The sequence below is a fragment of the Argentina silus genome (genome assembly GCF_951799395.1).
Source record: "Argentina silus genome assembly, chromosome: 11".
Classification (NCBI taxonomy): Eukaryota; Metazoa; Chordata; class Actinopteri; order Argentiniformes; family Argentinidae; genus Argentina; species Argentina silus.
Window position 1 is genome coordinate 1,316,383 of NC_139665.1, and position 15,612 is coordinate 1,331,994.

At 51.9% G+C, this 15,612-nt stretch overlaps 1 protein-coding gene across 1 annotated transcript in view; it reads left to right on the forward strand.

Annotated features, from left to right (window-relative positions):
- Positions 1–15,612, forward strand: part of LOC310812275 (protein MTSS 1-like) — a gene marked incomplete at both ends in the record, with an annotated part of 31,573 nt that overhangs the window by 14,973 nt on the left and 988 nt on the right. Inside the window, 12 exons of the mRNA XM_083680750.1 lie at positions 5,898–5,982; positions 6,750–6,841; positions 8,017–8,091; positions 8,383–8,398; positions 10,537–10,690; positions 11,010–11,117; positions 11,432–11,529; positions 11,786–11,996; positions 13,287–13,400; positions 13,799–14,032; positions 14,772–14,927; positions 15,105–15,264. Of these exons, the coding sequence (XP_083536876.1) occupies positions 5,898–5,982; positions 6,750–6,841; positions 8,017–8,091; positions 8,383–8,398; positions 10,537–10,690; positions 11,010–11,117; positions 11,432–11,529; positions 11,786–11,996; positions 13,287–13,400; positions 13,799–14,032; positions 14,772–14,927; positions 15,105–15,264 (1,503 nt within the window). The remainder of the gene's footprint in view (positions 1–5,897; positions 5,983–6,749; positions 6,842–8,016; positions 8,092–8,382; positions 8,399–10,536; positions 10,691–11,009; positions 11,118–11,431; positions 11,530–11,785; positions 11,997–13,286; positions 13,401–13,798; positions 14,033–14,771; positions 14,928–15,104; positions 15,265–15,612) is intronic.

The window sequence follows — 15,612 nt, forward strand, 5'->3', positions numbered from 1 at the left end:
TGGGTGTGATGTGTCCTCAGTCCTGGGTGTGATGTGTCCAGTCCTGGGTGTGATGTGTCCAGTCCTGGGTGTGATGTGTCCTCAGTCCTGGGTGTGATGTGTCCTCAGTCCTGGGTGTGATGTGTCCTCAGTCCTGGGTGTGATGTGTCTTCACTCCTGGGTGTGATGTCCTCAGTCCTGGGTGTGATGTGTCTTCACTCCTGGGTGTGATGTGTCCTCAGTCCTGGGTGTGATGTGTCCCCAGTCCTGGGTGTGATGTGTCCTCAGTCCTGGGTGTGATGTCCCCAGTCCTGGGTGTGATGTGTCCTCAGTCCTGGGTGTGATGTGTCCAGTCCTGGGTGTGATGTGTCCAGTCCTGGGTGTGATGTCGCCCCGCAATCCAAGTTGCTCCGACCGAGTCTTGAACTTGCGACCTCTGACCTGCTGACACACGTGACCGTCTCCTCATATATCCAGCCCCTCCCACAGCAGTCCTGTCTGCCCCCCCCCCCCCCTCAGCTGTCAGTGATGCCCAGCCTCCAGGCCTTCTAGACACCACCAGGTGCCAACATAGCTAATGTAGACTGGAGGAGCACAGTCGGCGGGGGGGGGGGGGGCTTAGAGGGTCAAAGGGGACAAAAACCCTGCCCCCTTTGCCCTGCCACTAACAAAGTGCCCTCCTGGATGGTGTTGTTTTTCGCATTGCATCGGCCCCCTACCCTACCACCACCCCCCCCCCCCTCGTCCCCGTTGTGCCTTGCCCTTCCATAAGTCTGTGCATGTCCCTGGCAGGCGATAGAGGCAGCACCTGCCTGTGGACTGTTGATTGACAGGGCTCAGGGCTGTAGGCTAGGCTACCCGGGGGAGGGGGAGGGAGGAGGGAGGAGGGAGGAGGGAGGAGGGGATCCTGGTATCCTATTAAAACAATCTAGATGGAATCCCAAAACCGTCCGTTCCCCACCCTCCAGTATGTCAGTACGTTCCTCACCCTCCAGTATGTCAGTACGTTCCTCACCCTCCAGTATGTCAGTATGTTCCTCACCCTCCAGTATGTCAGTACGTTCCCCACCCTCCAGTATGTCAGTACGTTCCTCACCCTCCAGTATGTCAGTATGTTCCCCACCCTCCAGTATGTCAGTCCGTTCCCCATCCTCCAGTATGTCAGTCCGTTCCCCACCCTCCAGTATGTCAGTATGTTCCTCACCCTCCAGTATGTCAGTACGTTCCTCACCCTCCAGTATGTCAGTATGTTCCCCACCCTCCAGTATGTCAGTCCGTTCCCCATCCTCCAGTATGTCAGTCCGTTCCCCACCCTCCAGTATGTCAGTATGTTCCCCACCCTCCAGTATGTCAGTACGTTCCTCACCCTCCAGTATGTCAGTATGTTCCCCACCCTCCAGTATGTCAGTACGTTCCCCACCCTCCAGTATGTCAGTATGTTCCCCACCCTCCAGTATGTCAGTATGTTCCCCACCCTCCAGTATGTCAGTACGTTCCTCACCCTCCAGTATGTCAGTACGTTCCCCATCCTCCAGTATGTCAGCTCTCAGGAATGTGTGTTGTGTTTCCACCCTCACTGTTTTGATGAGGAGGAGTTTTTAGAATGATTGAAGTGTGCAGTGACCGTGAACGCTTTTAGGGACTGATGGGATGTTCTAGAACCTTCTAAGAGACTGGTGGGTGTTCTACAGTAGAACCCTCTATTAAGAGACTGATGGGTGTTGTAGAACCTTGGCTGGGTGTTCCAGAACCCTCTATTAAGAGACTGATGGGTGTTCTACAGTAGAACCCTCTATTAAGAGACTGATGGGTGTTCTACAGTAGAACCCTCTATTAAGAGACTGGTGGGTGTTGTAGAACCTTGGCTGGGTGTTCCAGAACCCTCTATTAAGAGACTGGTGGGTGTTGTAGAACCTTGGCTGGGTGTTCCAGAACCCTCTATTAAGAGACTGATGGGTGTTGTAGAACCTTGGCTGGGTGTTCCAGAACCCTCTATTAAGAGACTGGTGGGTGTTGTAGAACCTTGGCTGGGTGTTCCAGAACCCTCTATTAAGAGAAGTGAGTAGAAGCTCTGGGGAGTTCTTTGTTTACTTCTCCGGTCATTGTGAGGTTGGGGTTAGGGTTAGGGTTGGGGTTAGGGTTGGGGTTGGGGTTGGGGTTGGGGTTAGGGTTAGGGTTGGGGTTAGGGTTGGGGTTGGGGTTAGGGTTAGGGTTAGGGTTAGGGTTGGGGTTGGGGTTAGGGTTGGGGTTAGGGTTGGGGTTGGGGTTAGGGTTGGGGTTAGGGTTGGGGTTGGGGTTGGGGTTAGGGTTACATGTTCTTTCATCTCTAGAACTCCAGTCAGCTCTATGTCGGTCACACAGTCTAGGCCTGCCCCCGTCTGAACCAGTTCCCTGTCCCGGTTTACTCTCCCTCCCCCCTCCCCTTCTCCCTCCCCCCTCCCAGCCTCCTCCCCTCCCCCTACCAGCCTCCTCCCCTCCCAGCCTCCTCCCGTCCCAGCCTGCCCCCCCCCCCCCCCCCCCCAGCCTCCTCCCGTCCCAGCCTCCCCCCCCTCCCCCCAGCCTCCCCCCCCCCTCCAGTCCCCTACGGCACCATGACTGAGTTAGCGATAGTGTGACAGGCTAACAGAGAGGGACGGCCACAGTGCTTCCTGCCTGTCCAGACTCCCAGCCTCCCATCTCACGGCGGGCGCTGGAAGGGCATTAGAGACGGGTCACAGCGTTCCGCTCCACCCAGGCACTGCTTTCAAGACAAGGTTTGTCTAAGAAGTATCTAGTTGGTCTAACTGAAAAGGTGTTTTTCTGATAGTTTAGGGAGGAGGAGAGGAGGAGAGGAGGTGAGGAGGTGAGAGGAGAGAGGAGACAGTATCACAGGAGACAGACAGACAGAGGGAGAGGAGGGGATGGGGGTTTAGAGAGGAGGGCGAGAGAAGAGGGTGAGAAAGAGGGAGGGGGTGAGGGTTTATAGAGGAGGGTGAGAAGGAGAGAAAGAGGGAGGGGGTGAGGGTTTAGAGAGGAGGGTGAGAAGGAGAGAAAGAGGGAGGTGTTGCTGCAGTGCAGTGCTGAACGGCGGCCCCATGTCACAGCTATTAATAATGAGAGCTATTCCATACATCAGCTATTCAGGAGGGACCTGGTAACCTGAGCCAGCGCCCAGCGCCCAGCGCCCAGCGCCCAGGCCCAGGCCTATTTATAGGAGACGGGGGGGGGGGGGCTTCAGCTAGGAGACGCCATGTGGAGGGGGCTGGTGTGGAGTGTGTCGTCTGTGTGGATTGGGGGGCCCGGTGTCTGTTCTGTGTGTGTGTGTGTGTGTGTGTGTGTGTGTGTGTGTGTGTGTGTGTGTGTGTGTGTGTGTGTGTGGGAAGGAGAGAGAGAGATTGATGTCGACTGCTACAGTCGCTATGACAACTGTGGAGCATCATAGGGTGTAGAGATTCCTGTTGCCTGCTGCTGTCTGAGAGGACACACACTGGGGTTAGGGTTAGGGTCACTCACACCTGAGGACACACACTGGGGTTAGGGTTAGGGTCACTCACACCTGAGGACACACACTGGGGTTAGGGTTAGGGTTAGGGTTAGGGTCACTCACACCTGAGGACACACACTGGGGTTAGGGTTAGGGTTAGGGTCACTCACACCTGAGGACACACACTGGGGTTAGGGTTAGGGTTAGGGTTAGGGTCACTCACACCTGAGGAGACACACTGGGCCTCTTCCTCTGCTAGAGAGTTCTGACCAGGCTCAGCCACTGGACCTGTGTGTAGGAGCCTGCTACTGTGTCAGGGGAGGCCGCTGGAGGTAGAAATCGGAGGACGGGCTCATTGCAATGCACGGAACGGAATGAGGAACGGAACGGAATGAGAGTGAGTGTGTTTGATACCATTCCATATTCCGTTCCATGCATTACAATGAGCCCGTCCTCTGATTTCTACCTCCGCCAGCCTCCCCTGGTGTGAGCCATGGCCACTTATTAGCTGCTCTGGCTTGTGGTTGGAGGGGGTGACATGATGGTGTTTTAATAATTGATTGCGTCAACCCCAGCTCTGGGTATTGAATAACATCAGGGTGCTTCGTAGGGGATCAGCCCAGTGAAACAGTTGAATTCACTAGACTCAGACTCTGTGCATCTCCAGAACGTGTTGATTTAACATGCTGAAATACTGTATTAGACTCGTTGTAAACAAACAAGTACATTATATTTTAGCTTCCGATTTTACTGTCCACAGTATGCTATGGACACCATGGTCCAGGGGAGGCTGGTGGAGGTAGAAATCGGAGGACGGTCTCATTGTAATGCACGGAACAGGACAAGGATTAGTTCCTTTCCATTCCTACCTCAACCAGCCTCCCCTGCCTCGGCCATACGATGAGGATAGAAATGCTGACACATGACCTCCAGGTCTTCTGGGTGTTCCAGTGTCTGCGTCAGTGAGACCCAGCGGGGTTTTAGTGTTTGGATGTTTTGAAGAGCTGCCTCCTCCTCGTAGACCAGCGCAGCCTCCTGGCCCTCCTGATGGCCCTGAAGTCTGGGGACAACGGCCCAGGAGGGAGTCCCCGTCAGGGGGAGGGAGAGAGAGCATGACCATCTGTCCCTCTGGTGTCTACTTTACCCCAGCTACTCCGCTACTCTCCATAGCTAGCGCTAGGCTAGTCTGCTACTCTGCATAGCAAGTTTCAAGTTTATTTATCATTATACTGGATGAAAGTATTGGATGTGATGAAATGCTCGGGGCAGAGCGGCTATTCAACATCAGTCAACAACAGAATGTAATAAAAGAGAATAAAAAGAATAGCAATAATAATAACAACAATAATAGTATATATTATTAGGTGTCTATAGCAGCAGGAAATTAGCGCTAGGCTAGTCTGCTACTCTCCATAGCTAGCACCAAGGGAGTCCCTGTCGGGAGGGGGGGGGGGAGGGAGGGGGGAGGGAGGGAGGGGGGGAGGGAAGGGAGGGAGGGAGGGGGGGGAGGAGGGAGAGAGAGAGAGAGAGAGAATGACCATCTGTCCCTAGCGGTACGCTAGTCTGCTACTGTTGAGTGGCAGGCAGTGCAGTGGGGTCAGGGTGGGGGTCGTTTCTTTTTACACAACTTCTCTTCTTCAAACATGTCTTGGCACTTCACACCCTCCTCCTCCCCTCCTCCCTCCTCTCCCCCTTTTTGTCTGGGAAGGTGAGGTCATAGGCTTTGTTTGCTTTTCACTGAAGACCCTCATGGTCACACTTAAGTGACGGCTCTTTTGGTGTGTGTGTGTGTGTGTGTGTGTGTGTGTGTGTTTCAATCTCCTGATACTTCTAGACAGTCCAGGCCAAATGGGACGTCCGTGTTAAAAGTAGTATCATTTGGAGAAAACGCCACTTCAAATAAGTGATGTTCTCTGAGTGTCCTTTCAGCATGCCTGCCTTCTCTGCTGTCTCAGCGATACCAGCCTCTCTGGGGTCAGTTTCACCAAAGTTTCATAGCTAAGTACTACTTTATCTCTTTTAATAATCCAGGCCCGCTCCTCTCCTAGACCCAATTTCGTTCTTTCATGCACAGAAGAGCCGCAAACAATGATTTTACAATAGTTCCTGTAGTCTCTCGTGACGTTGCGTGGCAGGGTAGTGGGGAGAAATGAAGTACTACTCAAGCTAGGAACCTTTCGTGAAACCGACCCCTTGTTCAATTAGTTGTTTGGATAATGCACGAGTCCTAGGCGGTATTATGTAGTATTATTATCTAACTCTGTTCAGGGATACTGCATCAAAACTACCGTTAAATGTGAAGCGCTTGTGCAACATTTCACTGGCAGCTGAACTGGCAGCCCTGTGGATGGTGTAAAGAGTGAGTTCCATGCGAGCCTTGTAGAACACGGCGTGGAGGCTGGGCTGCGGTCCTCTGACAGGCTGGCTGACAGGTTGTCCTGTGGTCTGGTTGCAGGCGGCACCAAGGACATCGGCTCGGCCCTCACCAGGATGTGCATGAGACACCGCAGTATCGAGGCCAAGCTCAGACACTTCTCCATGTGAGTCCCTGTCTCTCTGTCTTCCTCCTCTCTCTCGCTCTCTCCCTCTCTCTCTCTCTGTCTTCCTCCTCTCTCTCTCTCTCTCTCTCTCTGTCTTCCTCCTCTCTCTCTCTCTCTCTCTGTCTTCCTTCTCTCTCTCTTTCTCTCTCTCTCACTCTTTTTTTCTCTCTCTCTCTCTGTCTTTTCCTTCTCTCCATTTTCCCTTTTCTCTCTCTCTCTCTCTCTCTCTCTCTTTCTCTCTCCGTTTTCCCTGTTTTCTCCTCCTGTGAGGTTCTTGAGTCCTGTCTTGATGTGAATCTGTGTCTCTATCCTCCTTCCTTCTCTCCATTTCCCTCTTTTCTCTCTCTGTCCCTGTTTTCTCCTCCTGTGATGGAGTCTGTGGTCCTGTCTTGGTGTGAGGCCCCCTCCTCCACTCTGTCTGCTCTGTCCATCACCACCTCCTCCTGTGTCTGTCTGAATGATCCCATCACCACACAGGTCAAATGAGCACCGGGACACGAGAAGATGGAATTGCATTCAGTGCAAATGGGTAGTGGTGAAAAGGGTTATGTACGCATACACACACACACACACACACACACACACACACACACACACAGTATGCGTAATGATGTACTCAGATCTCTTTCTCAAACAAACAGTCACACACACAGTCACACACACCTAAAGGACCGATCAGAAGAGGGGTTCTGTTGTAGGAGGAGCAGCATGTGTCCAGATGGTGGTGTGTGTGTGTGTGTGTGTGTGACTGAGCTGTGATCCTCCAGGGTGTTCATCGACTGCCTGATCAACCCTCTGCAGGACCAGACGGAGGAGTGGAAGAGGGTCGCCAACACGCTGGACAAGGACCATGCCAAAGGTGGGAGCTACACACACACACACACACACACACACACATATACGCATACACACACACACACACACACACATATACGCATACACACACACACACGCACGCACACGCACGCACATATACGCATACACACACACACACACACACACACACATACACACACGCACGCACACGCACATATACGCATACACACACACACACACACACACACACACACATACACACACGCACACGCAGATATACGCATACACACACACACACACACACACACATACGCATACACACACGCACGCACGCACATACACATGCACACACACATACACGCACACACATACATACATACATACATACATACATACACACATACACACATACATACATACAAGTACAAATATAATCCCAAACCACGCCTCATCCCACAATCCCCTGCAGTGCCGTATTGACTTACATCCAGCCTGTTACTGCTGTATCTTCCTGTTAGTGGTCAGATAGAACTCCTTCAATCTCCTCCTCACTCATAGAACACCATTTTCCCCTCAGTGAGCAGGTAAGCCTTTACATGCTGTCCACAGGCGGGCGGCCGTTAGATCAGAAAGACACGGGTCTCTTAATCACTTCAGAACAAAAGCTTCCCATGTGTTTCCAGACCTTCCCATGTGTTTCCAGACCTTCCCCTGTGTTTCCAGACCTTCCCCTGTGTTTCCAGACCTTCCCATGTGTTTCCAGACCTTCCCCTGTGTTTCCAGACCTTCCCCTGTGTTTCCAGACCTTCCTATGTGTTTCCAGACCTTCCTATGTGTTTCCAGACCTTCCCATGTGTTTCCAGACCTTCCCATGTGTTTCCAGACCTTCCTCTGTGTTTCCAGACCTTCCCCTGTGTTTCCAGACCTTCCCCTGTGTTTCCAGACCTTCCCATGTGTTTCCAGACCTTCCTCCACTTCGTCACGTTTTATACGCTTCAGCCAATCACCTTCCCGGCTCAATACCCTCAACTAAAGACGACCGATCGTCTCACATCCTAATTAACTCCAAACGAAGAGAGAACGCGTCCTCCGAGAAAGATCAATGAGACGTTATTCTGTTTAAAGCCTTCGCCCCGGCGCGGGTTTGAAGCCGCACTTCAGAGCGCTGACGATGCTAATGCGTGTGACGTTGTGTGTCCTCTGTGTTTCCCACCACAGAGTACAAGAAAGCCCGTCAGGAGATCAAGAAGAAATCCTCCGACACTGTCAAGCTGCAGAAAAAGGCAAAGAAAGGTACTGTGGCTGATGGGGGACACGTCTGATGCCGGGGGGGGGGGGAGGGGGGAGGCTGGAGGCTGGCGGAGGTAGAAATCGGAGGACGGGGCTCCTTGTAATGCGCATTGAGGAATGAATGGTATCAAAAACAACATTTTTTCATTCTGCCTCTGCCAGCCTCCCCTGCTGGACACAGTCCAGAATGTGTGCAGATAGATGCTGCAATGTCTAGTCACTCAGAAACGCAGTCCTGTTCTCTGGGGTCTGAACTGACTGAGATCTCTCCCCTTCTGCTCCCACACCGGCCAGCTGACGTGTTTGGTAAGTGGCTGCCCCTCCAGCTCCTCTGGTCTGTTGACCCCTTGACCCCCTCCCTCCTGTGTGTGCGGTCCTAGCTGTTTCTTCCCCTGTGTCACATGGTCTTGCAGTCTATTGTGAGCTCACATTCCTCACTCAAGGGTTAAAAAAAACCCAGGAATGCCTGTTTAAAGAGCTGATATTCCCCTGCCTCTCTTCCTCTCCTGGTTCCTGTGAGAGTCCATTCCCCATCTTTGTGCCGTGAGTTTGGTCCATTGTCTTACGACTCCATCCACATTGATAGTTCAGACGAAGGGCCGTCTCACTAGAATGACGATACCTGGCGTAGGACAATGGACTTTGGTCTTCTTCCAGATTCACCTCACTCCCCTGTGGCCCTGATGTACACCTCACTCCCCCGTGGCCCTGAGGTACACCTCACTCCCCCGTGGCCCTGAGGTACACCTCACTCCCCCGTGGCCCTGAGGTACACCTCACTCCCCCGTGGCCCTGAGGTAAACCTCACTCCCCCGTGGCCCTGAGGTAAACCTCACTCCCCTGTGGCCCTCAGATTCACCTCACTCCCTGTGGCCCTCAGATTCACCTCACTCCCCCGTGACCCTGATGTACACCTCACTCCCCCGTGACCCTGATGTACACCTCACTCCCCCGTGGCCCTGATGTACACCTCACTCCCCCTCTGTTCCTTTGGCTGTGACTTGATAACGAGGAGAGGTTTGACTCGGGCAACGTCCTGTAAAACGGTGGAGCTGCTTTTGAGGTCATCACAGTCACAGCCAACAATTGTTCCTCGTTTTAACAGCTCTGATAGATGTGAGCGTGGTTTTTCTAGAAAAACTCTTGTTGTTAAGAGTTACGTTTAAACTGTCACATGCCTGTCCAGCTTGGTTTCTTTTGCTGCAGCATGTATGTGTATACACACTCTCTGTAGTGTATGAATGTATATGGTTATTGTTTTGTAAAGAGGGTTTGAACAGTGTATTCAGTATGAGAGAATGGTAAAAATGTATGAAGTGACCCCTGGTTTGCCTTTGCCCAACGCATGTATAACGAAAGACAGACCTTTTGAAAGTAGTTTCTGTCCCAGTAGCTTAACAAGGCCTATTATAATTATAAACAAGAACATTATGCTGATCGACAAAGAGGTTTGACAGAAGCTGAGGCAAAATAAACAAGACAGAGGATTGACCCCTGAGGCACCTCTGATGTGGTCAACATCCTCATAGACGCAGCCTGTTATTCACTCTGGGGGAAACTCCCAGTGCAGTACTCTGAAGAGCAACAGGAGAATGTGATACCGCTCGCACTCACTGAGTACTGTGGGAAGCTAAACGTTGCATTCCATGTCCCAAGGAGGAATTCCACTGTAGAACCTAAGACTGGCTTCCATCTCCTGCCTCTACCACATAACTAGCACTGGCCACAGGCTCCTCTGGGAAATAGAAAACTTTAATTGTATGTTTACATCTTGCATGCGTACAGAAGAGATTAAGTAGGAACGTTTCTACTAAGTGTGGTTGAATTTTTTTAGCACACAATGTCCTGATACTCAATCTACTTTTATTGTTGTGATGCTCAATCTGTAGTTCCTGATACAAATGTAGAAAAAAAAACACAAAAAACACTTGAAAACAGCAACAGCACCTGCACATAGGGGGTGGCGGTCGGGGCAACAGCACCTGCCCCTTTGTCCTGCCTCTCTCACAAAGTGCCCTCTTCGATGGTGGGTTTTTTTAGGCCCAAATTGCTTGGGTTTCATAGTGGATTTCAACACAGACACAGGACAGCCACACAGACACAGGACAGCCACACAGACACAGGACAGCCACACCCTGTCAGACCTGTAAACATTGTACCATCAAGGGTTACCTCAGCATCCCATAATGATCTGGCTCACCACACCTCTATCAAAGTAAAAACATCCCAAGGATCCTCATGCTAAAGACAAAGAGGGGGGGTCATCAGGGGGGGGTCATCAGGGGGGAGTCATCAGGGGGGGGTCATCAGGGGGGCGTTAGGGGGGGTTTAACTGCTCCTATGATGGCAAAGATGACTGATGACAGCAATGACTAGTGGGCGGGGCAGAGACAGCGCGGGCCGTGGAGAAGCTAACCGGGGTGTCTGGCTGCTGTGTGCCACAGGCAGAGGGGACATCCAGCCCCAGCTGGACAGCGCCATGCAGGACGTCAGCGACAAGTACCTGCTCCTGGAGGAGACGGAGAAGCAGGCGGTGAGGAAGGCCCTGGTGGAGGAGAGGAGCCGCTTCTGCACCCTGGTCACCATGCTCAGGCCGGTGGTGGTGAGTCCACGTCACGGTTCTGACCAGTCATGCTGAGCTTAGCGGTGCCACTGTGTAAATATTTCAAGGTGTATTAAACCAGATATTTAGGCGTGACAGAGTAACGGTGTGACAGAGTAACGGTGTGACAGAGTAACGGTCCTTGATCGCCAACGACATTGTGGATAAAAAAACCCAAAGCTAAAGTGATGTTCCTCAGTGAATTCGGTGTTTTAGCTGGATTTGGATTTTAGTGTTCCGGAATTCTTTGGCAGTGGGTGGGTTAAGCGTCACAATACCCTTCCACTAAACCCACAACTGAACCTTCACTGTTCCTCAGGAGGAGGAGATGTCCATGCTGGGGGAGATCACTCACCTCCAGACCCTGACGGAGGACCTCAGAGCCCTGACCATGGACCCCCACAAGCTGCCCCCCGCCAGCGAGCAGGTCTGGGACTGCTCCGCTCTCTGCACTGAGACGGCATATTCTAGCACTAGGAACCAGGGGAGGCTGGTGGTGGTAGAAATCGGAGGACGGGCTCATTGTAATGCATGGAACGGAATGAGGAATGCTATCAAACACGCGTGTGATATCAAACATGTTACTGCACTTGTGTTTGATACCGTTCCATGCATTACAATAAGCCCGTCCTCCGATTTGTACCTCCACCAGCCTCCCCTGCTCTAGATATGACACTGTGTTGTTCATAAACAGCTCATGGTGTTCACCGTCAGTCCTTGTTCTGATCCAACCACTGCCAGGTCATTGTGGACCTGAAGGGATCCGACTGCAGCTGGTCCTACCAGACTCCGCCCTCCTCCCCCAGCACCACGGCCTCCAGGAAGTCCAGCATGTGCAGGTTAGCGATCACACCCAGCCACGACAACACCTGCCCTGAGACACAGCAACCTAGCCTCAATCCTCCTACGCCATCTTGTGGATAGGAGTTGGTACTGCAGCCATTATTTGGACAGTCTCTTTATTATGGGGTTTCATGTTAAAGTCGGCAACAGTCTCTCAGAGGGAAGCCATGACGCCTCTCCGTCCTCCAGGGTACATGTCTTCTAGTTTGTCTTTATTAGCGTATGAATGTCTCCTCTCCTGGCGTCTCTCAGCAGTCTGAACAGCGTGAACAGCAGCGACTCCCGGTCCAGCGGCTCCCACTGCCACTCGCCCACCTCCCACTACCGCTACCGGAGCTCCGCCCTCCCCCAGCAGGGCCCCGCCCGCCTGTCCAGCGTCTCCTCCCATGACTCGGGCTTCATCTCCCAGGACGCCTACCAGTCCAAGTCCCCTTCGCCCATGCCCCCCGACACCAACCCACAGGTACGCAGAGCCTGCGACCAAGGCAAAGGAACTGGGTTTTGGCTGGGGGGGTGGGGGGGGGGTTAGGGTGGTCCTCTGCATGGTGCTAACAATGCTTAGGTTGTGGGTTCGGTTTCCGCTGGGACCATATATACTGATAAATGTATGCACTCACTGCAATGTAAGCGTCAGCTAAATGGCATATATTAACTGAGATTTGGCTCTGTGTGTGTGTGTGTGTGTGTGGGGGGGGGGGGGGGGGGGGTCAAACAGGAGTTGTGTCATATCTAAAGCCCTCAACATGACAGCAACATAAAACCACAACACCTCTGTCCCAACAGTAACATAACACACAGCACAAACTAACACAGATGAACACACCAGGGGAGGCTGGCGGAGGTAGAAACCAAAGCGGAGGACGGGGCTCATTGTAATGCATGGAATGAGGAACGTCTCTCCTGGCTGACACACAGTAACCTCACATCACAGACGGTCCCTTCCTCCGGCCTCTCGGCAGAACCCTCCCAGGTTGCTAGGTAACCCTGGCTCATTAGGCAAGGCAGCGGTGGCTGCCCTGTGGGAGACCATGCAGCGTTCACATCCAATAATAACCCTGCAGCCCTCACACACACACACACACACACACACACACACACACACACACACACACACTAGACCCACAGGAACAGCTGTGACCCCCCCCCCCCCCCCCTTTACATTCATGCTTTGCTCTCATCTTTGCACTTAAACGTTTTCTATGGACTTTTGTATTTTCTATGTTTTTGGTTTATTGAATCAATCTTGCTGAGTGATGAACGTGATGAGCTCCTGTTCTTCTGGATGTTGTCTTTCCTGCTTCTTGTTAGGTTTGGGTTTGTCTGTTGTTTTCTCAGCTGGAATCTATTCTTGTTTTGCATGTCTGTCTGTCTGTTTCTCTGTCTGTCTGTCTGTGTGTCTGTTTCTCTGTCTATCTGTCTGTTTCTTTGTCTGTGTGTCTGTTTCTCTGTGTGTCTGTTTCTCTGTCTGTCTGTCTGTTTCTCTGTCTGTCTGTCTGTCTGTCTTTCTGTTTGTTTCTCTGTCTGTGTCTGTCTGTCCGTCTGTTTCTCTGTCTGTCTGTCTGTTTCTCTGTCTGTCTGTTTCTCTGTCTGTCTTTCTGTCTGTCTGTTTGTGTCTATAGGTGTGTAATGGGTGTGTTTCTGTGTGTGGGTGTGTTTCTGTGTGTGTGTGTGTGTGTGTGTGTGTGTGTGTGTGTGTGTGTGTGTGTAACGTGTGTAACGTGTGTGTTTCTCTTGCGGCATGGCTTGGCTGTAGACCTCTGGTTCATCACTGGCTGTCTCTGAGAACTACCAGGCTGAGGAAGAGGACAGCTCCTCCTCTTCCTCACCCAACTCTAATGGCCCCTGCTCCAGTACTGTGGTGGAACAGGTGATCTAAACACACACACTTATCCACTCAGCTTACCCCCCCCCCCCCCCCCCACACACACACACACACACACACACACAGGGGAGCTGTGGTTTTCACCAGTGGGGGCATGAATGGATGGATGAATGAATGAAACCTTCATTGCCCCGAAGAGAATTAGCTTTACAGAAGGACAAGCTTTCAACAATCATCAACAATGACACACACAAAACAACGATCAAATCTAAACTATTGTCTGATTGACCTCCATGTTCCTTGTGTAGATGCTTTATACAGGTGTTTCCCCGCGTATATCTCAGTTTGATTTCATTTGTATGCATGATTTTGACATGAATATCCTCATTACATTTTTTCTATATGATTTCTCATTTTTGTCATTTTGTCCTTCACTCACTCAGTTATCAAGCGGCTCTGATCCCCAGAGCCACTCTGCTGCCCCCTGCCTGTCAGGAGGGGTGTCACAGGAGAGCTACCTCCACTGTCCTCTGTCCTCTCCCTCCTCCTCCACCCCCCTCTCCTCCTCTTCCATGTGGGAGTGGTCAAGGCTAAGCTCCGCCCTACAGGTAGACCACCCGCCCTATTGCACCCTGGGACCTGGCGTTCTCCCCTCCTCCAGAGTGCCCACCTGGAAGGTGCGTCCGTTCTACCATTGCTCCTCCTCCTCCTCCTCCTCTTCCTCCTCCTCCTCCTGTGTCCTCTGTGGTCCTATGAGAACATACTTTACCACACATTGGGATAAACACTTTACGACTCACAGAGCGAAGTGTTGAACCACCTTCTGGTGACAGATACACGTGACTGAAGTCACTTACAATCAGTGACGTTTCAGTTCAGTTCAGTTCTGTGTGTTTTGTACAGATATACAGCACAAATATGTACATACATGTACAAAACACACGTCTTCATCATAAACACCATTTGTTTTCACATTTTGTTCTATTTTCTCTCATTCTCTCATGTGTCTTCAGTTACAAACAGACCCAAGAAGTCTGCGATTAGGTCTGCAATTAGGTCTGCAATTAGAATTTCCAGTGTGAGAGAACAGGAGGTAGATTAATCGAGGAATATCCTGGATATGCCATGTACTATATGTACTATATGTGTACTATATGTACTATATGCATCAAACCAACTTGATTTCACTCACTATAAAGAATTTGCTTATAGGCCCTAAATGCTGGTGTACATTTCCAGTCCTGGGGGGCTGCAGAATGTGTTCACTGAAACCTAATGTGACAGAAATCAACATAGCAGCTCTCATGAGAGATGTACTATGAACACACCGTGGTCCAGGCAGAGCCACAGGGCTGAGGTGGTCCAGGCAGAGCCACAGGGCTGAGGGGTTTGGCTGAAGAGCTTGTGTTTGTGCAGGACTGGGCCAAGCCCGGGCCCTACGACCAGGCCACGCTCAACACTCTGAGGAGGCCCAAGGAGAGGAAAGAGACTACAGATCCCAGCAGCCCCCAGGCCACCACCCCAGGGGAGGAGCCTCAGAGGGCCAGGGGTACGAACGCCTCGTCACCCAAGGTGAGAGAGAGAGAGAGAGAGAGAGAGAGAGAGAGAGAGAGAGAGAGAGAGAGAGAGAGAGAGAGAGAGAGAGAGAGAGAGAGAGAGAGAGAGAGAGAGAGAGTTGAGAACTCTAGAATGTTGTTGACAATTTGGGCGACTTTATTCACCCTTACTCACCCTGTGTGTGTGCCCCAGCAGGAGGAGGCGGAGGCCCATGAGGAGCTGGCCCGGGCGCTGGCCCGCGGGCTGCAGCTGGACATCCAGCGCTCCAGCAGGGACTCCCTGCAGGGCTCCAGTGGCTACAGCACCCAGAGCAACACGCCCTGCTGCTCAGAGGACACCATCCCCTCCCAAGGTAGAGAGGGAGGGAGTCTGTGTGTGTCAGAGAGATAGAAAGAAAGAGAAGGGGAGAGAGAGAGAGAGACAGAGGGAGGGAGGGGGGAGAGAGACAGAGGGAGGGAGGGGGGAGAGAGAGAGAGAGAGGGAGAGAGGGAGAGAGAGAGAGAGGGAGGGAGGGGGGAGAGAGAGAGAGAGAGAGAGAGAGGGAGAGAGAGAGAGAGAGAGAGAGAGGGAGAGAGAGAGAGAGAGAGAGAGAGAGAGAGAGAGAGAGAGAGAGAGAGAGAGAGAGAGAGTTACCCATGCCCAGTGTGGTTTGGGGGTAAGAGATGATGATAATAATAATAATAATAATAACAACAATACA